At 44.3% G+C, this 27,200-nt stretch overlaps 1 protein-coding gene across 4 annotated transcripts in view; it reads left to right on the top strand.

Annotated features, from left to right (window-relative positions):
- Window positions 1–1,096: 1,096 nt before the first annotated feature.
- Window positions 1,097–27,200, top strand: part of ADAM17 (ADAM metallopeptidase domain 17) — a 443,735-nt gene continuing 417,631 nt past the window's right edge. For all 4 annotated transcript variants that reach the window (XR_012655481.1, XM_032777454.2, XM_075063687.1 and 1 more), the window contains exon 1: window positions 1,097–1,420. Coding sequence is in view for 3 of the 4 variants with exons in the window: in XM_032777454.2 (XP_032633345.1) it covers window positions 1,153–1,420 (268 nt within the window). In the remaining variant the exon portion in view is untranslated. The remainder of the gene's footprint in view (window positions 1,421–27,200) is intronic.

Here is a 27,200-nt window from a genome sequence, read left to right on the forward strand (position 1 = left end):
CAGTCCTGCCCTGCCCCGCATGTCTGAAGGAGCCCTGAGCCCCTTTTCCCCCATGAAGTCCCGAGCCACATCCCCACCCCCAGCACCAGGCTGGTCCCCTCAGTGCCACTGCCAGGCTAGGCTGCTGCCCCCCGCAGAGCTTAGCTTTCCCCAGTGCCACCCCAGGCTGCTTGCTTGACTGCCCCCAGCATCCGATCCGACCCTTCTCACACAGGCTGGCCCAAGTGCCACTCTGGGCTACTGGCGGGCCAGAGCTCCAGGCCATTGGCCGGAGCCAAGCCCCTGCTGCTTCAGGGTAGAGAGGGAGGGAGGTCTCGTAAAGTCACGGAATAGGTGACAGAATCGTATCCTTAACTATCACCAACAGATCCTTCCTCATTGCCTTCAGAAGTCTGTCCAATGTTAGTAATACATCATGTCTTGGCTCCTGGAAGGCAGCTCGCTCTCATGTTGCCCACCTGTCCTGGCTTTCATTTTTCACCCCACACCACAGTACTCGTCACTGCTGGAGAGGTGATACCAGACTAGATGGACTGTTGTTCCCATCTAGTAGAGCAGGTCCTATGTCCCCAAATCCTGCTTGAGGCTTGCAGTGCAGATGACACCAACATGTGTTTTAACCACAATACCGGACCATGATTTGGGAAGAGAATTAACCCATTGAATATGGTTCTTTATTTATATTGGGCAGCGAACACAAGCCTCGATCAGGGCCCCTTGTGCTAGGAACCGCATGCACAGCAACGCGCGCCCGCGACCCGCTCCCTGCAGGGCGCCCGGTGCGCTTAACCCTCTGAAGCACAACCCCTGTTGGGATCCCCAAAACGGAGCCGTTTGCCGTGCAGCCGGCACCTCATTTCTGTCGCGGGGGAGCTTCCCCCCGAAAGGGGCGCGTCGGGGGCCAGGGCGGACGGGGCCGCAGTGGCACTCTGGGGTGAGGCTCCCCAAGGGAGGGACCGGATCCCCGCCTCGCCTGAGCCCGCCCGTCTCCGGGCAGGACCTGCAGCGGCCTCGCTCGCTCGCCGTGTGTGGCCTTCGCGTCGGCGTCAGGACACGTCCCTTGCGGGGGCCGCTCGCCGCTCCCCGCCCACACCGGGCTCGCCCCACGACCCGGCCCGGGGACAAGATGGCGGCGGCCCCGCCGCACCCACAATGCTCTGCGGGCAGCCGGGTTTCCGGGTGTGGGCCCTGGGGCGGACGCACTGGGGGAGCCGGCAGAGAGCTGAGGGAGGCGCCTTGCGGCGGAGCCTGTCCCCGGGTCCAGAGGAGGCTTCCCGGACCGATGCGAGCGGGAGCCAGGCTCGGACCATGAGGCTCCGGCTCTGTTCGCTGGTCCCTGCTCTCGTCCTGCTCCTACTGCTGTGGGCGCCCGTAGTCGGGGCGTTCAAACACCCGCCGCGCCCAGCGGAGCAGCGCCTCGGTAAGGGCCGGGCAGCGCTGGGGGGAGGGGAGACTTCTGTTGGGGGAGGGGGAGAAGTTATCAGTACATGGGGAGCTGGCGACTGCTGGGGAGGGGGCAAGGGGAGGCGTGACCACTGCTGGGGGGCGGGGAGAAAGGGAGCCATGGTCGCTGTATGGAGGGGGAAGGAAGGACCTAGCAGCAGGGGTGGGTAAGGAGAAGGGTGATCAGTATATGGGTGGGCGGGACATGCCACTGCTAGGAGAAAGGAGAGGAATGGTCAACCTGTGTGGGAGGGGAGGAGTGACCATAGTATGGAGGCGGGTGAGGGGAGGAGCGATCCCTGTATGCCAGAGGAGAGGAGAGGAGGGATCACAGCATGGGGCAGAGTATAGGAGAGATTATTGTTTGGGAGTGAGGGAGGGAAGAATTGTGCCAGAGACCACTGCTGGGGGGAAGGGGAGGAGTGATCAATTTATTTTGGGCTGGGGTGTGTGTGCGCTTCTGTACCTGTGTGCATAGACGCACCCTGCTGGAGAAAGCAGTGACCCAGGGACTGGGCAAGGAAGAACTGGACTGGTTCTCAGGATGGTTGGGGTCAGTTCCTGGCTCTGCCACAGACTTTGTGTTATTATTAATCGTGTTTATTATGGTAGTTTCTGCAGACTAGTGGCAAACACTGGACAAACACAGAGCAAATTCCTGCCTGTTGTTTTGGTGATGTCTCTATTCCAAATCATATGTTTACATCCAAAATTCAGTTTACTGCATTTAAACAAAATATCAATTTTCCACCATATTAGATGCTGTGTTTAAACACAACATAGCTTTGGCCTCTATCTCCATAACAGTGATTCTTTAACCAGCACTGTGAAATGGTCAGTGTTTGTAGGACTGTCCATTCATATCTGACAACTTAAACTGCCAGGTGGGAAATTTCATCATTAATGAAGCCTCCATGAAAGTGAATGTCTCCTCTGCATTGAGATAAATCAATTCATGCGCACCTCTTGCTATCACAATAGCCACTGTGCACGCTTCATATCTGTTACTAAGCCTACTTTAATGTGTGGGCACACTATACAGAGGGTGGTTACATGACCCGAAGTGCTGTACGTAAGAACAACCATACTGGGTCAAGACCAAAGATCCATCTAGCCCAGTATCCTGTCTTCCAACAGTGGCCAATGCCAGGTGTCCCAGAGGGAATGAACAGAACAGGTGATCATCAAGTGATCGCTCTCCTGCCATCCATCTCCACCCTCTGACAAACAGAGGCTAGGAACACCATTCCCATCCTGGCTAATAGTCATTAATGGACTTAACCTCCATGAATTTATCCAGTTCTCTTTTAAACACTGTTATAGTCCTAGCCTTCACAACCTCCTCAGGCAAGGAGTTCCACAAGTTGACTGTGTGCTGTGTGAAGAAGAACGTCCTTTTATTTGTTTTAAACCTGTTGTCCATTAATTTCATTTGGTGACCACTAGTTCTTGTATTATGGGAATAAGTAAATAACTTTTCCTTATCTACTTTCTTCACATCACGCATGATTTTATATACCTCTATCATATCCCCCCTTAGTCTCCTCTTTTCCAAGCTGAAGAGGCCTAGTTTCTTTAATCTCTCATCATATGGGACGCTCTCCAAACCCCTAATCATTTTAGTTGCCTTCTCTGAACCTTTTCTAGTGCCCGTATATCTTTTTTGAGATGAGGAAACCACGTCTGTACGCAGTATTCAAGATGTGGGCGTACCATTGATTTATATAAGGGCAATAAGATGTTATCCTTCTTATTCTCTGTCCCCTTTTTAATGATTCCTAACATCCTATTTTCTTTTTTGACTGCCTCTGCACACTGCGTGGACATCTTCAGAGAATTATCCACGAATGACCCAGAGTCGTCTTCCGATGCGATGGTAGCAAAATTAGCCCGCATTCATATTTAGTATGATGTGGGGGTTAGTTTTCCAAGTCATTACGTTACATTAAGTGCCACATGTAAATTCATTGCCATGCCGCAGACATATGCTAAGATCTTTTGAATTCTCACAGGGGGAAGGCATGATCCCGCTTTTGTGGTCTAACGACCTTGAGCAAACGAGAATCATCGCAAAAGCGTGCCTACCTGGTCGCTTCGGCGGGTCGATGGGGGCCTTTATCCCTTCTCGCAATTATTGATGAATAAGTTGAATAGGAATGGTTCTAGGACTGGACCCTTGGGGAACAACCACTGACTAACCCTGTCTCTTAGATTTACCATTAATCCTACCCTTTGTTCCCTTGTCTTTTAACCAGTTCTCAACTCATGAAAGGACCTTCCCCTATACCCATGACAGCTTAATTTACATAAGAGCCTTTGGTGAAAGACCGTCAAACGCTTTCGGCACTCTAAGTACACTAGTGTCCACAGATCCCCTGTTGTTGACCCCTTCAAAGAAGTCTAATAGATTAGTAAGACACGATTTCCCGTTACAGAACCATGTTAACTTTGCCCACACATTTATGTCTTTCTACAGTAGTCGCAGTTTTACTTTACATATTGGACTATGTGCCGGTACGACATAGAGTTACCGTTCTGTAATTGCCGGATCACGTCTAGAGCCTTTTTAAAATATGGTGTTACATAGCTATCTTCCAGTCATGGGTACAGAACCGATTATAAAGGACAGGTTCGAACCCTAGTTCAGGGGTACACAACCTATGCAACGCTGCCAAGGCGGCACGCAAGCTGATTTTCAGTGGTACTCACACTGGCCTGGGTCCTGGCCACCAGTCGGGAGGCCTGCCTTTAATTTAATTTAAATGAAACATAAACATTTAAAAAACCTTATACGTTTACATACAACAATAGTTTAGTATGGTATACATAGAGCTATGAAGCAGAGAGGCTTCTAAAAACATTAAAATGTATTACTGGCATGCGAAATCTTAAATGAGAGTGAATAAATGAAGACTCGGCACACCACTTCTGAAATGTTGCCGACCCCTGCCCTAGTTAATAGTTCCGCAACTTCACTTTTGAGTTCTTTCAGAACTCTTGGGTGAATGCCATCTGGTCCCGGTGACTTGTTAATGTTGAGTTTATCAATTAATTCCAAAACCTCCTCTAGTGGCACTCAGTCTGTGACAGTTCCTCAGATTTGTCACCTGCAAAAGCCGGCTCAGGTTTGGGAATCTCCCTAACATCCTCAGCTGTGAAGACTGAAGCAAAGAATCCATTTAGTTTCTCTGCAATGGCTTTATCGTCTTTAAGCGCTCCTTTTGTATCTCGATCATCGAGGGGCCTACTGGTTGTTTAGCAGGCTTCCTGCTTCTGATGTACTTTAAAAACATTTTGTTATTACCCTTTGAGTTTTTGGCTAGCCATTCTTCAAACTCCTCTTTGACTTTTCTTATTACATTTTTACACTTAGTTTGTCAGTGTTTATGCTCCTTTCTATTTACCTCACTAGGATTTGACTTCCACTTTTTAAAGGAAGTCTTTTTATTTCTCACTGCTTCTTTTACATGGTTATTAAGCCATGGTGGCTCTTTTTTAGTTCTTTTACTGTGTCTCTTAATTTGGGGTATACATTTAAATTGGGCCTCTATTATGGTGTCTTTAAAAAGTGCCCATGCAGCTTGCAGGGATTTTGCTTTAGCCACTATACCTTTTAATTTCTGTTAAACCCCCTCATTTTTGCATAGTTACTCTTTTTGAAATTAAATGCCAGAGTGTTGGGCTGTTGAGATGTTCTTCCCACCACAGGGATGTTAAATATTGTTACACTGTGGTCACTGTTTCCACATATAGCCATTGATGGACCTATCCTCCATGAATTTATCTAGTTCTTTTTTGAACCCTGTTATGGTTTTGGCCTTCACAGCAAGGAGTTCCACTGGTTGACTGTGCATTGTGGGAAAAATATTCTTCCTTTTGAGTGTTTTAAATCTGCTGCCTATTTCATTTGGTGACCCCTAATTCTTGTGTTATGAGGAGGAGTAAATAACACTTCCTTATTTACTTTTCTCCACACCAGTCACGATTTTGTAGACCTCTATTATTATCCCCCCTTAGCTGTCTTTTTTCCAAGCTGAAAAGTCCCAGTCTTATTAATCTCTCCTCATACAGAAGCTGTTCCATACCCCCAATCATTTTTGTTGCCCTTTTCTGAATGGTTTCCAATTCCAATATATCTTTTTTGAGATTGGGTGACCATGTCTGCATGCAGTATTCATGGTACACCTACATCTTGGATTTATATGCAGACAATATGATATTTTCTGTCTTCTTATCTATCCCTTTCTTAGTGATTCTCAACATTCTGTTTCACTTTGTAGCCTTTCAGCACCTCACAAGAAATAGTGAGTTCTTCCTCACTACCCCATTGTGAGGCAGGGAAGAGCTACTATCGCCATTTTACAGCCAGGGAACAGAAGTGCAGGGTAAATTAAGTTATCTGAGCAAGCCCAAACAGTCCTGTGAAGAGAGATTGAAAAGTTTGGGATTGTTTACTGTAGAAAGGAGACAAGATAAAATTGTAAATAATGATTGGTACAGGAGAAGCAGATTAGGAATTCCTGTCTCATGACAGAATAACAAGTGGACATTAAATGAAATAAAAAAGTGGAAAATTCAAAACTGATAAAAGGAAATACTTTTGCACGCAACATGTGATTAGACTGTGGAACCTGTTGCTACAGGAAGTCGTTAAATTCTTCAGGTTGTAAAAAGTTTTTGGATATTTATATGAATTCAAGAATATTAAGAGTTGTCTTAACAAATGGCAACATAGTGTTCTTAAAGAATATTGTGCTTTGGGGCATGGGGCAATTTCAAAGGCTATATTTACGCTGCAGTCGATGTGCAATTGAAGCTGTGGTTGCAGCTCAGGTAGACATTACTGTGCTTTAATTTAGCTAGCATGGCTAAATATAGCAGTGAAGACAGGGTGGCACTGGCTGTAGTGTGAACTGTAGAAGACCACCTGGGAACCTGAGTATGTACGTAGTCATGCTGGTAACCTGTCCAGTGTTGCCACATGTTCGTTACTATTTTTAACACTGCTAGCTAGAATAAAGCCAATACAGATATGCCTACCTGAGCTGTAGACATTGCCTAACTCACCAGGATGAGACTTGAGGAAGGGGGGTGGGGGAGGGGGATTATACCACAGCTACTCCTACTAGAGGGTTCTTACACCTACACTAGTGCATCTGTTACTGACCACGATGAAAGACAGGTTGTTGGACTAGAGGGGCTTTGGGTCTGATCCACGGTGGCAATTCCTAAGTTCCTGTGAAAAAACTTCTTGGAAGGAGAACATTTAAAAGCCCCTTAACAAATCTGTACTCAAAAACCAGTAAACTGTTTTCTAAAAACTTGCTTCATAAAAGTGTCATGGAGCAGCCAAATTCCATCTTCCTTTTGGGATGCTGAGAGTATAGGGCTTATCCCTGCAAACTCTTCCTCACAGAAGTAATCCCACTGACTTCAGTGGGACTACTTGTATGGGTAATTGTTTATGGGACTGAGCCATAGTTTGTCAGTGACTTTCCTTACAGAGAACTGAAACTTTTCAAACATGTGACACTGCCTTCTGAAGTATCTATAGTTTTTATTGCTTTGAACAGGCTCACTGATTTTGAATAATGCGTGCAGTAAGAAGTAGTCACCAGTAGGCTTAATATTTTTCTTACATTATCAGTAAAATTATATATGCTTTGCCAATCATCACAAATTGCAGACATCATGCAGGTTAGCAAAAGAATAAGAGCAAGGTACTCATTCAAATTATTTTCATATGTAGCTTTTGCTTTCCTTAACATCTGTCTGTCACCGTGCCTATAAAAAAATTATGGCCCGAGGAGAAAATGGTTTTGCATTTCTGTCTGAATTTTTGTACCTGTTGTTATTACAGATAATAAATATGAGATTGACTTAAGCCTTTTTTACACAGGAAAGCTTTGTGTTGTTTAATGATATAACTTTAGTTTTTCTGACAAACTCACTTGTGTGGACACAAGTTATTTTTTCAATTTATCTGGCATCTTATCCCATTTTACTTTGCTTTGGAAGTGATATAATTCTGTTCTGAAATGAGTTACATCCACACAATCCTTATACTGGTGTATTTTGAATGTACTATACTGTTTCAGGCAGTGCTCCCACTTATATCACACATTATATTGCTTCATACCTAGACCAGCTTGTCTCTTAACTGCTCCAAGGTCATCTGGACTGGATGATGCCTCCTTATTTAAATGTTGGCATGCAGCTAGGCGTTTCCCTTAGTGATTCCAGCTCATGACAAGTTCACATTCCAGGAGTCCATATAGCAGCAATGTCCTCAGAGCTGGTGCTAGCCCAGTGGGGACCCTAAATAGGAATATTTTGGGCCCCATATTTTGGGGCCCCCCCTTGCTCCTCACTAAAATACTAATTGCATTCTTGTTGTTGTGTTTGTTTATAGAAATAAAAATACCAACACAACACATACTAATACACTTGTTAAAAGTCCATCTTAAATAAGATGAATGGGAATTTGGGGATAATACTAAAATACATAAATGGCACCTTGCCTTCATTGAAAGCTTTTTCTCTGACACTTTTTTGAGGGAAAGTCATTAGTTATGTCATCGTATGACTGGTCTCTTCCTAAATCATTATTCATTTTTATAATTGCCAATCCAGACAGACAATCCTGAGCCATTGATGATTGCAAGAATGTTTTTATCAGCTTTAACTTTGAAAAACTCCTCTCAGGAGATGCTGCCATTACTGCGAATCTTACAGCAACTTTCAGTGCTATCCAAAGCTTAGGATATATCTCTTTAATTTGGTTTTCATGTATAAAGGAGAGAACTTCAAAAAGTGTCATTTTCTTTGGAAGCAAACTGCATCTTAAAATTTCTTGAAAAATCCTTTTTGTTGTAATCTAATTCATGTTTGGAACTCGAATTGTTTCATAAGTTATTGCAGCATTTCCTTAACAGTTCCTTAGGCTTTTCAGTTGTCTGTTTCAAATCCCAAAATAGTCCAGACTTATCTTTCACACTTCTCATAGTTTGAAATATGTTTTCAACTGATGTGATGTCTGAATCCACTGCTCTATTTATATTTTAAAAAAAAAAATTGTCCTCTCACTGATTAAGTACGTCTTCAAATAGTTTATCAGGTGTTTCATAGGTAAAGTGGGGAGGTTTTGCACTTGTAAGATGTTTCTCTTTGAGATGTGCAGGTATATTCATTTGCTCACAAATCTTCTTAGCTTGTATTTGAGTACCAGAAAATTCATTTTCCCTATAATACATCAGAAGTACTTTCTAGCAAATTTGTAGCCAGATCAGTTTGCATAGAAGAGGATTGTAGAAGCTTACTGATGTGATTGATGTTAATCAAAATGTCTTGCCGCACAATTGAGCATATCAGTAAATGGTATGATCCAATTTTCTCAGGCAAGGCTCTGTTTTTGCCATGACTTCAGTACATTTCTCTTACCTCCAACAGAGCCTCCTTGTGACTTAAGCAGCTTGAAATCTTACTGCGTTTTAAACTCTGCTTTCCCATTTTGTTTCACTTCAAAATTTTAACTTCACATAACTTTGGTGGCACAAAACAGCCCATTGTGGCGTAGTAGCAGGAAATAAGTGTAGAGTTTCTGAAGGTATCCCAAGAAACTAGCACCATCGTGTGATGATTTTTCAGCATCTACAATAACCAAATGTAATGTATGCGACCCACAAGGGTTGGGTATTTTTTTTTGTGTGTAGCGGCGAAGCTTGAATGCCTTACCTGTTTGCCCCATTATCATACGAATGATCTCTGCAGTTGTCAAACTTTTCTAAAATTGTGTTTGAGAAACTTAGACCAATTGTTTCATGTATTACCTAGGAAAAATTCTTTAATTTCTGGCTTTCTTTCAACCACAACTGTTCTGATTATTACATACATTGGTTCCTGATGGCTAACCTTGGGGTTGCAGTCTAAAATGATATAGAGTAATATTTTGACTCTTTCACGTTTCACTATTTTCTGGAGTAATATCTTGCTGACTTATTAAATCAATTCATTCTGAATGTCTTTCCCTAAATAATGAGCCTGGGTCATACTCCTTTGAACACATCCTACATGTTGTTCCATTACTTGATCCACTTCTTTCAACAAGTTTCCACTCTTTGGCATGTATAAATTCTCTGAGCCAGAAGAACAATGGAAAGTAAGATTTCTTTCTGCAAATGACTGCACGATTGAAATCAGGTGCATCAAAACATTTCACCAGTACTTTTTTTATCTTCAGTAAGATATATTTCTGAAGGATCAATTGTTTTCCCTTTCATTAAACGAATTTCAAGCTCTTTCCAGCGCTGCATATACTTTCCTATGTGCTGGACTATTTTTATTACGCTTCAGAAGTGCCACGATGTTTGCCCAGTCAGAGTCCTTCACATATCAATTTCTGTTTCTTAAAAGAACCCATTTTTCAGCAGAGACAAAAACAAGATCTCAGTTAATGTTCCCAGTACATGTGGATACAATGAGGAGCTGGACTGGATTTTTGCCAATAGGCCACTGTGGAACCCTGCTAAATTGTGGCAGTTTAGAAGGCACCCAGCCAACTACAGAACTCAGCAAGGAAGAGGTTCCCTCACACAGCCAAGATCTTTTTGGCATACCTTAACCTGAGCTAGAGAGAGGCCCCAAGACCCAGGCAGGGAGCCCACCTGATAGTGTTGCAGAGGAGATCTCAACCAGGTAGTATTATGTGTTGTATTGCAATAAACTGTCCTGGTACTAGCTGAATATGGAACTTTAAACAACTTTGTTCTGGATACTAGCTGGGCACTTTGGGCAGATGTGAGCTATGTAAGAGTGGACAGATGTTCCTTTTCTGTCTACTTAGCTTTTATTGTCCCATCTTCCCCCCACCTCTCATGTGTTCAAAATAGCAACAGCCCCAGAAGTGCAAAAAAAGTTTATTTCCCTGATGTACCAAATCCCACAACCATGGACCAAACGTGCTGCTTCTCCCTCACAGTCAACCATGGGACCCCCTCCCTGCTCAAGGTAGTGGCACCACAGGGGTTAAAAAACAATACATATTTAATAGGAGGAACTGTAGCGGCAGATACAGAAAGAGAAAAAACAATTAAAAAAAACGTTGGGTCACAGTTTGATCAGTGCCCTGAGCTGCTAGTCACCTTTACATTATCAAGCACACATTAGAATATGATGTGTATTGTCCAGATGAGGCTACAGAGACATTTCGTAATGCACAGAGATAAGGCATTTGTGAATACATAAGTTACAGAAGATCATGGTTATTTTCAGTCAGCCCCTCAGCGTTGTTAACCCCTTTCCAGCAAAAATGGTTCATACCCTTGACTGAAAAACAATTTTACAGTGTACTTTGTACTGGTCAGCAAGCATTATAAAATAGAATTAAAGAGAAAGATATTGTTCTGTGTTGGAATACGCATTGCAAGGCAATGAAGCTTACTTGGGGCATCCCCTATAGATGGTGTTTTTCTTCTACCTTGTTCCAGCTGTGGGGCACCATTCTTAAAAATTTGAAGTGCTACATATCTTTCAGGTTTGCCCATTGCTTTTTTGAACAGGCCCCTCCTCTTGAGAACACTCCGTAGGGCAGAGGTAGTCAATTAGTTTTTGTCAAGGTCCAAATTTCTTGGTCAAAATATAGTCAAGATGCAGACTCCATAGAAAACAAGAATGATAATAAGTAAATAAAAAGGTTTTTTGGGTCTGTTCAAAAGCATCTGGTGGTCCGGATTTGGCCTGCCGTGTGCCTGTTGACTACCTCTGCCTTAGGGTAACATCTTCCAATGTAAGGAGAGCCTGCAGATGTGCACATACAGTTAATAATCGGCCCTTTGGGAGGCCCTCCTGCCAGCACTGGTCCTGTGTAAGGGAGAAATAAGGTGGAAAACATCTTGCCATCCCCAAAAGTACCCCAGACTGGTAAAAGTAGAAGAAGAATATGCTAAAATTGAGGAGGGAAGAAAAGCCACATTTTATCATCGTTGACATGAAACTAATAATAGGACAATAAGTACTTGCATGGTATTGGCAGACTCTTAAGAGAAGGGAGAGAGGATGATGGAGGATATGTTTGCTGACCTCATGACAGCATCTGAGCCGAAGGTCATAAAGACTGAAAAATTTGAGAGAAGATTTCATGCTCTAATACAGGGGTCAGCAACCTTTCAGAAGTGTGGGCTGAGTTTTAATTTATTCACTCTAATCTAAGGTTTCGCATGCCAGTAATACATTTTGACATTTTTAGGAGGTGTCTTTCTATAAGTCTATAATATATAACTAGACTATTGCTGTATATAAAGTAAATAAGTTTTTTAAAACATTTAAGAAGCTTCATTTAAAATTAAATTAAAATGCAGAGTCCCCCGGACTGGTGGCCAGGACCCGGGCAGTGTGAGTGCCACTGAAAATCAGCTTGCGTGCCATAGGTTGCCTACCCCTGCTCTAGTATCAGAATGAGGGTATGTCTACGCTACCCACCAGATCGGCAGGGAGCGATCGATTTATCGGGGATCGATTTATCACATGTAGTGTAGACGCGATAAATCGATCCCGATCGCTCTCCTGTCGACTGATGAACTCCAGCTTGGCAACAGGTGGAAGCAAAGTCGACGGAGGAACCATGACGCTCTGTGAATACGTGAAGTAAGTAATTTTAATTCGATCTGAGATACGTCGACTTCAGCTACGCTATTCTCATAGCAGAAGTTGCGTATCTTAGATCAATTTCTCTCTCCCCCCCGTTCCCCCCCAGGGTAGACTGGGAGAGAGAGAGAACATCAGCGAGCGATCAAGGGAATGCATTAACAGAGAAAGGGACCTTTGGGAAAAGATACTGGATGTGATGCAGAAGCAGACCAACTTTCCTGAGAATGGTGTTGCTCTTTCCCCATGCCCAGGACACCAACCTAACCATGTCCTGCAGCCTGTCAAAAACAGGAGTCTAGGACACCCTTTTACTCCACCAAGTACAAGAGAGATGCCCTTCCCATAGTTCTATTCCATATGTACCACGAAAAACAAACACCACCCCCAAAACAAAACAAGGAGATCAGCTACACATTCACCTACATATTTTTGTTACCTCATCTGCATAGTGATGTGTGCATCAGCACTTTGGGCCTGAGTGCCTCATTTCCATTGGCTTTAACTTTATGCTGTGTTATTAAATCAAAGATTTTTTTTTAATTAATTACAATTTTACTGAAAGATTTTGTTGAGATGCAATTCCATTAAATTGCTACACAAAGTGTATTCACTTTATTCATTTATTCATTACATTCCTTTTCCTCCACTACATCCCGACATCAAAGTACGAGCACAGTGTTTCCCTGACCAGTTAGGTCATTTTGCACATGCGTCCTTTTTGGCTGTTTATAAAGTTCAGCAAGTCTCTTCGCCTCTGCCTCTCAGACTATTGTGAGACACAACTCTCCCTGGCTCCCACAGATGGTTTGCACAACAGCAAGCAGTTGTAACATGAGGCAGGTGCTTCTCAGAATCATCTGGCCTTATCGTGAACCTCCTCCCCCTTCCCTCTAGTGTTCCAAATGTGCACAATCCACTGTTCTGCAGCTATTCAGGATATAGTTAAACCGCTTCTTTCTCCTATCCAAGTGCCCAGGAAAGGGCTTCATAAGCCAGGGAAGCAGAAGGTAAGCTGAGACTTCCAGAATGACAGGAGAAATTGCAACACCATTAAAGTCCACCGTGGTCTTGAGAGCAAAAGTTCCATCTTTTTCATTGCATAAAATGGGTGAGTTTCTAAAGATCCTGGTATCATGAAGCTTTCCAGATCACTCCACATTAATGTTGGTGAACTAAACACAGTGATCAACCAGACCTCTTAGCACTATGGAACAGCATTGTGGTTGATGAATTCTGAGGCCTGGTGCTGCGGGGGCAGGTAATAGACACGTGGCCCATCAGTGGCCCTTTATATAATTGAGAAACGCCCAATGTGCAAATCCATCAGTAACCTCCTGTGTGTTGCCCAGCTTTATGACCTGACGCAGCAGCACCCTCTTAATAGCCGCACAAACCTCTGTGACAACAGCCCTGACAGCTGATCTACCACCATTAAACTGGTCAGGTACTGACTATTAGCAGTCGGGGATGGTGAGCTCCCAGATGGTTCCACATGCTTCTCCATGCTGAAGGGAACACTCGTGTGTGTTCTGCCACTGCAGCTATAGGGAGAGCTTTGCATTGATCTTGAGGAAAGCAGCCTTCTATATTCTGAAGTTCTGCCACTACTGCGGGTCATCCCATTTCTGCAGCACCTGTTCCATCAGTCAGTGCAGGCTAACTTCACTGAGTGAAGCTGCTTTGGGAAGATGTTATGCAGAAGTAACTGTTCGCCCTCCTCCTCTAGCAGTATCTGCACGGCATCATGGCAGCTGTGCTGATGGCTATCTCCCAGCTCAAACAAAGCCATCCATCCGCATGACTGTATATACATCTGTGGCACCCTGTTTGTATTAATTACTCTCAGGATTGTGGTCCTACCATGCTGCCTGACAGCTGTTTGAAAATGTCACTGAATCACTAAAACCAAATGAATGATCAGCTGTCATGGGAGTTTGTTAATATGACCCAAAGTACCAGAATTCTACTATTTCAAAAATGTATCCTCACAGCTCTGAGCTATGATTTGCAAGGAAGTAGCTTAATTTGACATAAGCAGAGTGGTGTGGATGCACTCTTTTGGTATAGGTCTAGCAGAAAAATATACTGAAAAACTTTCCCATGTAGGTAAGGTCTTACTAATTCAATAACTTTGTGGGTTTTGTTGTTGTTGTTGGTTTAGTATGTTTGTTTCCCTGTTTGGCCAGCTTTCCCTTTTGTTTGCGTCTCTCTCTCTCACAATGTTGGGTGGAGGGGAGTTTCAAAAGTAAGTTAAATGTTTGTAAAATCACAATAGTTGACGAGGACTTGGAGTCAGAGTACTTGAAATTACTTCTGACACTTTAAAAAAAATTGATTAGGTTTCAAGTTTAGTGTGTTCCCCTAACTATGGCAAGACTTTCTTTCCTCTGTTACAACTTTAGCCTGAGTTGTGAGCAATCCAAAACAAATCTGAGATTTTATTCTCCGTGATGATTTGTTTTCTCTCCTCTTTCCTGCTCCACTCCTCATACAGTAGTAGCAGCAGAGGACTGAGGCTGCTGCCGCCTCTGTTCATAGCTCACAGGAACAGTGACTCCTTCTCAGTTTTACTTTGCTGCTGCTGTGGAATTTATCCTGTATATGCAGGAGACCCAACAAATATGACCACGTTTGGGGGAAGGTTGTGGGGATTAGACCAATGTAAACTTCTGTCCCAGATGTGAACTTTTATTAAATATTAAGATCCAGATTCATTCCTGGTGGAACTTTAATTCAGTTTATCAGGGATGACTGTGACCCAAAGAACTTAACATCAAACATTTAATTTCAGTAGGATATTGATGTAAAGGAGCTGTATACCCTTGGTTGTCTGGAAAAGTCTTTGTTGATTTACAGATTGTGTATCTAAGTTTATCACAGCTATCTTTTTCAAGAAAGTCCTCGAAGCATCAACCAATGAAATCTCAAGGAATTCCTCTGTCATACAGAGCTTGGTTCTTGACTAACTTTTGACTTGAGGTTCCCACACCTTATTGCTTCTGTAAAACACACTCGCTGCACACATCAGGGGTTCATCTCTTCATTCTCCTCCATAACCTCCCTTTGTGCCACTTTCCTGTCGCCTTCTGATTCAGGGATTCCATTGCTCTGTCCATCATGTTAGGAGTGATATGTGTTCCTCCATTGCACCCCCACCATTCTTACTCTTTCTCCCCTCTCCATTTTTAAACTGTATTGGAAAAATGGATAGAGCTAAAATGAGGGGTATTATGCTGAAATATGTTAATGGCTGCTATCAACCATTTCTTTGATCTGTAGACAATTACTAAGGTAGCTGAAGCTGATAGATCTGCTCCACCATTTCTGTATCCACCATTTCTAACTTTCACCAAATATCAATAGGATTCTTCCCATTGATGCCTAGAACGTTCCCTGAAATTTTGGAATTGACTGGATGCAGTGTTCAGAAATTACCGTGTTGTATCCAAACAGAGAAATGACAGCAAGTTGCGTGTAAGGTTTTACAAGTTTGGCCAGTTACTGATTGTATCTACCTGGGTTCTGACCCATCCGAAATTTATTTGTGATACGTTAAATCACAGTGTAGCTCTTTGTATTCTGCTCTGTAAAAGACCAGTACTGATGCATTCATTTCTGGAGTGTTGAACAAAGTACAAAAATGTCATCTTCCTGAAGAAAGATTACATCATATGACTTGACTGTTCTCAACTTCAGGATATATGAAAGCTCATGATTCATGAGAGCCGAATCACGTGATGATTTTCTTGTTTTGGAAAATGGAGCTATATTGCATTTGTCTCACTTTGAATGTGATGTTGAGGACCGATGTGAGGTTTCTTACTTTTTTCAATGTATTGCTTTTAAAAGGGAATGCAAAATGTTTTACCCAGAATGGGCAATATCTGCTTTAAGAGGGAGTGTAGCGCATACTCTACTGGTAACAGGCAGACTGATTTCTGACACCTACTGTATTAAACTGGATAAATGTCACTCACCAGTGCTGACTGTTCGGGGCATTATTGGTGTTTGAATGAGGGAAGAAAATTGAAGGCTGTTGGCTGTGAGGTAATACATGTATAAATGAGGAGAAGCTCACAGGGCACTTCTTACAAAATCTCTGAATGATTTTTGGCTATTTTTAATTAATTAAACTACTACTGGGAGAGTTTATGCTTTCAGAGAAACATTCACACTGTCCAGAGAGCAGACCAGTGTTTTCTGCAGTCTTCAGCAGGAACCCCATCATAAGTAAGTAAGAAAAGATCCCTATCAAACTTCCTGTTAGCAAAATCAATAAAAATAACCACTTTAGGTGGAATTTTATAGTAATGGAAAGCCCTTTCTACACTGGTCTGGGATCTAACTGAGTTTAGGTACTTTTGTTTGCTTCTTCGAGTGATTACACTTGTGCATTCAACTCCAGGTGTGTGCATGCCCTGAGCACAGTTGCTGGAAATTTTCCCCTCAGTGTCACCTGTCAGGCGGCTTGAAAGGCCTCTTCTGCCACAAGCCACCAGTGCTGTATGAAGTGCCCAGTGGACCCCACAACCCTCTCAGTTCCTTCTTACCACCTGTGATGGTCCGTGGAACTGCTATCTTTGCTTTTGCAAGCTCTCTCATTGGTTGTCGTCTTCTTCTTCCTGTACATAGTTGTAGTCGGTTTTAGTTAATTGTAGTGAAGTTCTGTCTCTTTGTGTTTTAGCAGAGTTTTTGTCCATTCCCCATGCCAAGACATTCCATGGTCACCAGGCTTTAAGCCCTGCACCTCCTACAACAAAGCTATGTCTCTGAGCGATGCACACTCAAGCTGTCTGAAGTGCCTAGGAAAAGCTCACCCTGGGGACAGTTGCCAGATCTGTAGGGACTTTAGACCTCACATGGAGCAGGACTGGGAGGCCAGGCTGAACTTTTTGCTCATGGAGGTGGCTCTGAGACCTCCATCTGAGCTAGGCCAGTCAGACTCAGCACTGAGTGCCTCGGCATCAGTCAAGAGTGCTCCTCCTACTGTACTGGAGTCCTGGCACCAGTCACCATCCCCAGTACCTAGGAAAAGGCATAAGAAACAGCTGGCTGAGAGGGGGCAATCCCTGACCCTGAGACGGCCAGGCATGGGGATCAGAGCAGAGTGCAATCTAAACCAAAGCACTCCTCTGCCTTGGTACTGCAGAAGTCAGCACTGTTGATGCAAGCACTGTTGAGTCTGGTACTGCACAGTGCGGTATCGATACTGTCTCAGTACTGACCATACAGGAGGCATTTGTCGCTGTCAGAGACCATATGCTGTTGGTACCGGTATGACCGACAGTACAAGAGTTGGTGCCGATGAACAGGAGGGAACACGCTGGATCCTATCATCCGTTGACATTTTAGCTACTGCAGGCCCTTCAAAAGTAGCCCTGCTTCTCAGTGAGGCCATTATGGACATGGTTAAGACCTCGTGGCAGATCCCTTCCCCCCATATCAAAAAGGGCTGAATGAAAGAACTTTGTTCCTGCCTAGAGTTATGAGTTCCTGTACACTCATTACCCCCCAGAATCCCTGCTGGTAGCTGCTGCCAATGAGAAAGACGGGGTCATCGGGTTGCAACCCCAAACACAAAAGCCTCAAAGAGATTAGACTTGTTCGGCAGGAAAGTTTATTCTATGAGACAGTTACAGCTCAGAATTGCAAACCATCAGGTGCTGCTGGACAGGTATGATTTTAACATGTGGGACTCCATGTGGAAATTCAAGGACTTGCTCCCACAAGAGACTAGACAAGAATTCTCTCTTGTGGATGAAGGAAATCAGTGGCAAGGGTCACATTACAAGTGCAGCAGTTCATGGCTGCAGTGATTGGGACTCCTGCAAAGGTCCAGCAAACCCTTCAGGACCTACATTTCAAAGGAGCTTTGCTCTTTTTAGAACAGACTGATATGAAGCTTCATGGTCTAAAAGACTCCAGGGCAACCCTTAAGTCCATTGGATTGTACATACCAGCTCCTTCAAAGAAGCACTGTAGACCTCAACAGCCCATCCGATACTCTGCCCTGACTCCTTATCAAGATCTGCAGAGAAAGAGAAGCGGGTTTTAGCAGAGCTTTGGAGCTAAGCTCCAGCTGCACTGCTCCGGAGCTGCTCTGGGCTCCAGCTCTGGGCTCCACTCCAAAGCCCTGGGTTTTAGGCATAGGCCACTACTCCCTTCTGTCTTGACATCAATGCCTGCCCCACGCAGACATCCAGGGGGTTCTAAGCAGGCATTTTTCATGGGACACTCTATGACACTGTACCAGTTCCTGCGATGACAGACCCTGTTTCTCCTTTATTTGCAAACTGCCTTTCCCACTTCTTCTGTGCTTGGTCCCATATCACTATGGACAGTTGGATACTGAGCATGATAGAAGTGGGATACATCCTCCAGTTTATTTCTTCCCCTCCTTCCCATCCTCCCTCCCCTTCCCTCTTCAGGGACCCCTCTCATGAAGAACTTCTGCCCTAAGAAGTTCAATCTCAACCTTTGGGTGGGAGCCATGGAAGAGGCTCTGCAGAATTTAAGAGGGAAGAGGTTCTTCTCCCATTATTTCCTAATCCCAAAAGCCAAGGGAGGTCTCAGAACGATTTTAGACCTGCGTCAGCTCAGTAACTATCTCAACAAAATAAAGTTCAGCATGATCACCCTGGCATCTGTTATCCCTTCCCAGGATCCCATGGATTGGTACAATGTCCTTGATTTAAGAGATGTTATTTTCATATATCGCTATAACAAGGACACAGAAGGTTCTTCAGGTTTAAGGGGAACCACTTACACTACCAATTCATGATGCTCCCATTCGGTCTGTCTGCAGCTCCACGGGTGTTCACAAAATGTATGGCAGTAGTGATAGCTTTCTTGAAGAGGTTGGGGGTGCAGGTTTACCCTGATCTAAATGACTGGCTAGTAAGGGCTGGTCCAGGGGTCAGGTAGTATCCAACATTCAACTTACCCAGTCAGTGTTCAAGGCCCTAGGCCTTCTGGTAAATGCAGAAAAATCTACTCTTGCTCCAGTGCAGAGGATAGAGTTAATTGAACTGATGTTCGACTCTACTAAGGCTAGGGCCTGTCTCCCAGAGGTACGATTCCAGTCAGATGCCTGATAACATACCTAAGAGATCATCCAATTACAACAGCCTGAAATTGTATGAGGCTTTTAGGTCACATGATGTCATGCACATATATGATACAACGTACAAGGCTACACTTCAGACCCCTCCAGATGTGGTTAGCCTCAGTGTACTTGCCAAGCTGCCACCATCTGGGCTGCACAGGTTCTCATCACCCTCAACTGGTGGCTGGATCTGCTCACTATTTGTGCGGGCTTTCCCTTTATATGCCCTCAGCTGTCAATGACCCTGATCTCAAACATATCAGGGCTAGGGTGGGGCCTCTCCAGACTTAAGGCCTTTTATCTTTGGCAGAACTTTCACTCCACATCAACGTTGGGGAACTCAGAGCAGTTCGCCTGGCCTGTCAGGCCTTCCTGCCGCACATTACAGGAAATTTGTTTGTTCTCATAGACAATACTGCAGTCATGTTTTATCAACAGACAAGGAGGAGTTCACTCTTTCCTCCTTTATCAAGAATCAATACAGCTGTGGGAGTTTTGCATAGTCCACTCAATCAACCTTGAGGTCTCTTACCTTCCAGGAATGCAAAATGAGCTGGCAAACTGCCTCAGCAGGCCTTTCTCCAGTCACCACTAGTGGTCCCTTCATCCAGATGTGGTAAGAAACATTTTCCAGCAGTGGCAAATTCCCTGGATAGACCTATTTGCAAACAGGTAGAAGAGTGTCACCAATTCTACTCCCTACAAGACCACAGTCCAGGTATCATGGATGCCTTCCTACTATCTTCGATGGGACATCTTTACTATGCTTTTTCCCCCTTTTTCTGCTCATGCACAGAGCAGTGCTAAAGATCAAGAGGGACTGTGTTATTCTGATAGTCCTAGCTTGGACCCACCAAAACTGGTTCTCCACTCTACTAGATCTCTGTGGTGACTATATCCTGCTGTGGTTGCACCCGGAGCTGATTTCCCAGGACCATGGTTGGCTGCTCCACCTGATCCTGAGATCCTGTCATCTAACGGCCTGGAAGCTCCATGGCTAACTGCCAGGGAGCAGACTTGCTTAGAGCAAGTTCATCAGATCACTCATGTGTTCATCCATACAAGATATCCTTGAATATCTATTGCAATCTCCTCAATCAAGGTTCACCTTGCAACAATATCAGTTTTCAACTCTCGTGTGGATAACTGGTCCATTTTTTCAAATAACATGTCTGTCCAATTCCTCAAAGGCCTAGAAAGATTATACCCTCAAGTAATAGAGTCCGTTCCCCCTGGGAACTGAAGTTGGTCTTTTTGAAACTTTTATGGGACCAACATTTGAACCTTTGGCAACTTGCTCCTTATTGTACTCCTCCCAGAAAGTGGTTTTTTAGTGGCCATCACTTTGGCCAGAAGGATCTACAAGTTCTGTGCCCTCGTATCAGAGTCTCCATGCAGTCTTCTTTAAAGATAAGGTGTATTTACGTGTGTCCGCCCTCCCGCCCACCCCGCCCAGTTTCCTCCCAAAAGTGGTTTTGTAATTTCGTAGCAATCAGGTAACATACCTGCCTATCTTCTACCCAAAGCCACATGCAAATAGGAATGAATGTCTTCACTCATTGGATGTTAGGCAAGCCCTAGCTTTCTACATAGAGAGAACTAAATTACTCCGAAGGTCCACCCAACTGTTGTTAGCTGTAGCTAACAGGATTAAGGGTCTCCCAATCTTTTCACAGACAATTTTGTCCTGGATCGCTTCATGTATTTTCATGTGTACGGTCTTGTTATGTTCAGGCAGGTGTTTTGCCAGTAGCTAACTTGACTGCTCATTCCACAAGGTCGCAAGCATTCTCAGCAGCATTAGCACAGATCCTTATTCAGGACATTTGTAAAGCAGTGACCTGGTCATCGGTGCACACATTCTTCTCCCTTTACGCCATCACTCAGCATGCCAAAGACAATGCAAATTTGGTCGAGCAGTTCTGCAGTCTGTGTGACCATGAACTCCAATTCCTCCACCTATTTAACTGCTTGGAAGTCACCTGGAGTGGAATGCACATGTGCAATCACTCAAAGAAGAATGAGCGGTTACCCACCTTCCGTAACTGTTGTTCTTCGAGATGTGTTGCAAATGTCCATTCCACGACTTGCCCTCCTGCCCCTCTACATTGGAGTTTTCTGGAAAGAAGTAACTTAGGGGGTTGTAGGGTTGGCTGGGCACTTTACACCGGCATTATCGGCATGCGGCAGCAGAGGGCACTTGAGCCACCCCAACAAGTACCACTAAGGGAAAAATTTCTGGTGACTGTGCTCAGAGTGCACACACACAGAGTGGAATAGACATGTGAAACACATCTGAAAGAAAACAGTTAACGGAAGGTTAGTAACCGTTTTTTCTGACCTGTCTTGGCAGGTAAGAGTGGTTGGGAACAAGCTCTGTGAGAAATATTACGAACCAGTTTAGCTGGAAATGGGTTTAAAACAAGTTTTTAAAACTTGTTTCTTGGCCCATGATAAACAGCCTAACTTATACAACCGATTCTTGCTTTGAGCCATTTTCACACACAGGTATTCCTGTGTAATGTGCTTATAACAGGCAAAAAAATAAAATAAAATACTTATTTAGATTGATAGAAACACAGAAATTGTCTACCTACTTATGAGATAGATGAAACTAGAGCAGTGGCTCTCAACATTTCCAGACTACTGTACCCCTTTCAGAAGTCTGATTTGTCTTGCATACCTCCACGTTACACCTCACTAAAAAACTACTTGCTTACAAAATCAGACGTAAAAATACAAAAATGTCACAACACACTGTTACTGAAAAATTGCTTACTTTTCTAACTTTTAACATATAATTATAAAATAAATCAAGAGGAATATAACTATTGTACTTAAATTTCAGTGTGTCGTTTATAGAACAATAGAAAGAAGTCATTGTCTGTATGAAATCTTAGTTTGTACTGACTTTGCTAGTGCTTTTTATGTAACCTGTTGTAAAACTAGGCGAATATCTAGATGAATTGATCTACTTCCTGGAAGACCTCTGTGTGTCCCAAGGGGTACCCATATCCCTGATTGAGAACCACTGAACTAGACTCTGTTTTGTGTCATCTATACAGTCGCTTAACTTGTATCAAAGACTTTCATTTGTGTTTCCTGGACTGGATTAGGATTTCAGATCGTGAATTGTGTTTGTAATGAAATTAGGTCTTTTATCAAAACATTGCTACTGTATAAAGTGGAACTAAAGAGTATCTTGGGTTTTTTATCATAGGAGAATATACTCAGGATTCAGGTAGAATAATAAATTAAATTGAGACACTGAAAAAATTAGAAATTGTAGTAATTATTGTGATTTGACTAGAGTTTATGTACCATTAGATAACCCTAGGCGGGATTTTAAAAATGTTAATTACACCTTCTAGGTTAAAATTCTGTTTTTAGACAAGTTTGACCTTTGTGTATAAGTGAGAGAATTCAAAAGCATGTTTATAAAATGGCTGACTTGATATTTTTTTGCTGCATTTTATTTATTGCTTTCAAGGCAATACATTGGATATGAGATAATGGGAACTTACTTTGTTGATCATAGAAATTAAGGGTGTTGAAAGATGTGGGTAGCATTTTAATTGGTAGCTGAACATTGGACATCTTTATCTTTCCTAAAAATTTATAGTTACCTCTTCTTCTGATTAAGAATGTGTGGCCCCCTGCAATAATAAAGACCTTAGTTCTATGGCAGGGGTTGACAACCTATGGCACGCGTGCCAAAGACAGCATGCGTGCCAATTTTTAATGGCACACTGGAGCCTGCCAGGACTCCAGCATGCCACTAAAAATCCTGCCCAGCCCGGCGCGGTCTCCTCTGCCCTCCACTTCCCCCGCAGGAGCAGGGAGCAGAAGCAGAGCCGGCCACAAGAAGTGGGCAAATGACCCACTAATCCGGCAGTGCAAGAGCCGCTGGGTTCGTGCTTCAGGGCTGGAGCGCGAGGGCGAGCGCAGCAACTGCTGGTCCCTCCCTAACTTCTCCCCCTCCCCTGGAGCCTGCGGCGTGCGCAGCACTCTGGAGGTCGGGCTGTTGGCTCTGCAGGGAGGCAGACATGCTCCACACAACCGGAGGTGGGGCTGTGTGCTCCGCGGAGCACGTACTAGCTCTGTTGGAGCCTCATGGCTAAAGTTGGCACCAGGGCTGGGGGGGTTGGATAAGGGTGGGGGCAGGGTAGGGCGGGAGCAGGGTGGGTTGGATGAGGTGGTTGGAGGGTGGGGGGGGTTGATGGGGCATGGGAGTCCCGCGGGGTTGTGAGGGGGCAGAGGGAATAGGGTCAGAGGGCAGTCAGGGGACTGGGAGCAAGGAGGGTGGGGGTCTCGAGAAGGGTGCAGGAGGACAAGGAGCTGGGAGGGTTGTATGAGTTGGTAGTTCTGGGTTCATGTCAGGGAGGCAGGGGTGGGAAAGGAATTTGGGGCAGGCAGGGAGTGCGGGAGGATGGGGTCGGAGTTCTGGGGTCCTGTCAGGAGCAAGGGTGGAAAGGGGTTGGGGCAGGCAGGGGGTTGGATGGGTCGGGAGTTCTGGGGGTCCCTGTCAGGGGGCAGGGAGTGGTTGGATAGGCATTGGGAGTCCAGGGGTCTGGCTGGGTACAGGGCTGTGGATAAGCGGGGCAGTCAGGGACAGGTAAGAGGTAGAGTCCAGTCTGGGGACAAGGAAAGGAGGCTTAGATGGGGGGAGGGAGACAACGGAGCAGCGGGGTTGAGAGTTTATTAGGGGGGCAGTCACCCAGCACTCTTCCCTGACCCTGACCCCACCACCCCACACACACCACGCCTGTGCCCTGAGCCCCACACTCTGCCCAGGCCCTCGCCCTCCGAGCCCTGTACCTACCTCATCATACAGCCCGTCTGCGTGACTCCACCATCCCCCCACCACCTGCAAACCCTACCCTGACTGCACCCCACCCGATACCCCAGCGGCCCCCTCTGCCCTGACCCTTTACCAACCCCTCACAACCCACCCCCAAGCCCTGACCCAAACCCTGCTGCCCCCAGCCCTTCTGGGTCATGGCGCCAGCCACGCACAGCCTGCTGCTGGTCTGGGGTCTGCGCGGACGGACCCTTGCCAGCTGGGGTCCCGCATTGCGGCCCAGGCTCAGCCCAGCTGCCGGCTAGGCGTGAACAGAGCCCGCAACCCAGGCAAGCATTGACAGCGCCAGCAGATAAGATCAACATTTGAATTTAATTTAAATGAAGCTTCTTCTTAACATTTTGAAAACCCTGTTTATTTTACAATACAACACTAGTTTAGTTATATAATATATAGACTTATAGAGAGAGACCTTCTAAAAAACATTAAAATGTATTACCGGCACGCGAAACCTTAAATTAGAGTGAATAAATGAAGACTCAGCACACCGCTTCTGAAAGGTTGCCGACCCCTGTTCTTTGGTCATGTATTAGATCTGATGCAATGCTTGTTAAAATGTAGCTTTTTTTAAAAAAGAAATATTTGCCTGTGCTCAGGTGGGATCTGCAAAGTCTTAACCCCACTGAAATAAAAATATTTTAACCTGCCTAAAGTCCCACATGGCTAGGATATGAAAGGAAAGAGAGGGAGGAATCAAAGGTTACCTCAAAGTTATGAACATGGGAGATGAGCATGGTGGTGGTTTCAGTTTTGGGAAGAGGGTCTGGGGGACTGTTTAGTTATCTTTGTGGCAGCAAAATATCAAAGAAAAACGAGAGTGAGTTATAGATGTGGGACTACTGATAGGAAGGGGGTTGGGATATAGAGTTGGGAGTCATCAATATAAATGTGATCATAGCTGTAACCAGGGGAGCGTATGACAGTTACCAATGAGAGATTACAGAGGAAGAATAGAAGAGGGCCAAGGATGGAGCCAATCTGGACTCTGTCAGAAAGAGGAGAAGTTAGAGCCTTGGAAAGAAACTACTAGGGAGCAGAAAGGAAAGATCTGAGCCAGCACAGTGTCATGGAAGCCCAGAGGGGGAAGGCTGGGGATGGAGGAATGGGAAGGCCTGACCATGTCAAAGGCAGTGGAAGGCTAGTGGAGAATGAAAGCGGAAGAGGTAGTTAAACTTGGCCAAAACACATTTGCTTACTGTGGCCTCAATCCTTTTTTACTGAGTTGTGTACAGTTGGACCATGGTGCAGGATCGGAGTTTATTCTGTTGAACTACTTACAGTTCATCTTTAACAAAGGCTGGGTAAACAAGTAACTTGAGTTTCTCCTTTCTGTAAGTTTTTAAACATATTTTATTGATAAAGCGGCACCAGTGTTTAGCAGATACTATTAGATTCTTTTTTTCTCCTTTCGATATCTGAGCTAATTGACTGAATAATACCTGGCAACAGCACGTCTTGTATGTTGCAAGAAATATTTTTTTTATTTATCCTAAATGTGTTTGCATTTAATTCAGCAAGTGCTTTCTTGTTCATTTAGTACAATAAGTAGGAGTGTCAGAGTAGCAGGTTGTGTCATTTGTTACTTTACATATCTATAAGTCTTCTTATTCAGCTGTTATATCAACTCTACAGTCCTTGTTTCTTTTAATATTTCCTTATGTGTCCATAAGGTAACTCCGGAGATGCTACCAGAGAAGATTGTAGGGGACTGGCCTCCAGAAGCCATTTGCCTGACAAAAGAAACTATTCTCCTTAGCTGAGATCATTGAAAGAGGCTGAGATTTATTGCACAGAATCTAGAGATGGAAAAGACTCACTGATCTAATTGCTCCCTCTTCTAGTTTTTAATTTTTCCCAAACACTGCTGCATGAGAGAAGCTGACATAGGGCAATGAGTGTCAGAAAGAAAGCAGAATCCCATACCTCTCAGCCTTCGGAGAGTTCAGTGTGTTCTAGATGTGTGACAAATGACTGAATTGTGAAACACCTGTTTTATTGCTTACTGCACCCTAAGCAACCAATTACAATGGTTTTGAAGTATGAAATTTGACTTTAAGGATTTTTTTCTCATTGTGTGAATCAAATCAGTTTTGCATTTGGAAACAATGCAAACTACGGCGATGCTACCTGTAACAGATTGTTTTGCACCGGTGAGAAAACATCCTTAAGAACAGGTTTTTCTACTTGAAAACCATTATAATCTGTTGTGGGTTCTTTAAATCTGGGAATTGCAAACAGTTGTTAGGCAGTGTGGTTGCATCCTCCTTTCTCATATTGCTAAATGGGAACGTGGAAGGGTGTCAGGGCAGGGGTGTCTAAATAGGGAATTGCTTGAGAATCACTGATCTGTTTATGATGCAACAAAACACAGGCGTTCAATATTTCATTTGCGTTTGAGGGTGGGAGTGTCCATGCCCTAGCTAGGGCTTCTTGTGCAGTGCCAGAAGGGGGGAGTGGTCCCTGCCCTAGTTTTCCCCATATTAGATTTCTGAAGCTTCCCCAAACCCAATACACACACAAATGGATTCACCCTCCTTTACAATTAAATCCGAGTGTCCTCCCTTCTTTCCAGTAACAATGCTACACTGTAGTTGTTGCTCTGCATCTATGGCCCAGGGTCATACCTTGATGGAGGACGGGGGAGAAGACACTGAGGGTCAGGTGTGGTTCCTGAAGTTCCTCCTAATTCAGTTTTCTTTCAAGCTGATAGTCTTAACCGACTACTAAGAGCTCAGGAAAAATCAGTGGGCTAGGACTGTTGCCTATTTAACTAACAGGCCTGTAAAATTAGAAATCTTAGGATCTTTAGATAAGCAATTTCTTAAGACTGTGGTTTGTTGGTTTGGCCATTAGGGTGGCTGTCACAGTGCTACTGTAATATGTATTAGAGACCCCAGCTGAGATGGGGTGGGGAGAAGAGAAGGGGTCCCACTGTGCGTAGGCATTGAACATATCCATATTGAGTTATGTAGGAACTGCCACACTGGTTCAGACCCAAGGTCCATCTAGCCTGTCTCTGACAAGTACCAGCACCAGGTGTTTCAGAGGAAGGTGTAAGAATACCAGGATAGTAGATGTCAGATAATCTGCCCCCTGATGGGTCTCCTCCTGACCTCTATTAGAGGTTAGGATAAGCCCTGAAACATG

This window comes from Chelonoidis abingdonii, chromosome 3, assembly GCF_003597395.2.
Source record: "Chelonoidis abingdonii isolate Lonesome George chromosome 3, CheloAbing_2.0, whole genome shotgun sequence".
Taxonomy (NCBI): domain Eukaryota; kingdom Metazoa; phylum Chordata; order Testudines; family Testudinidae; genus Chelonoidis; species Chelonoidis abingdonii.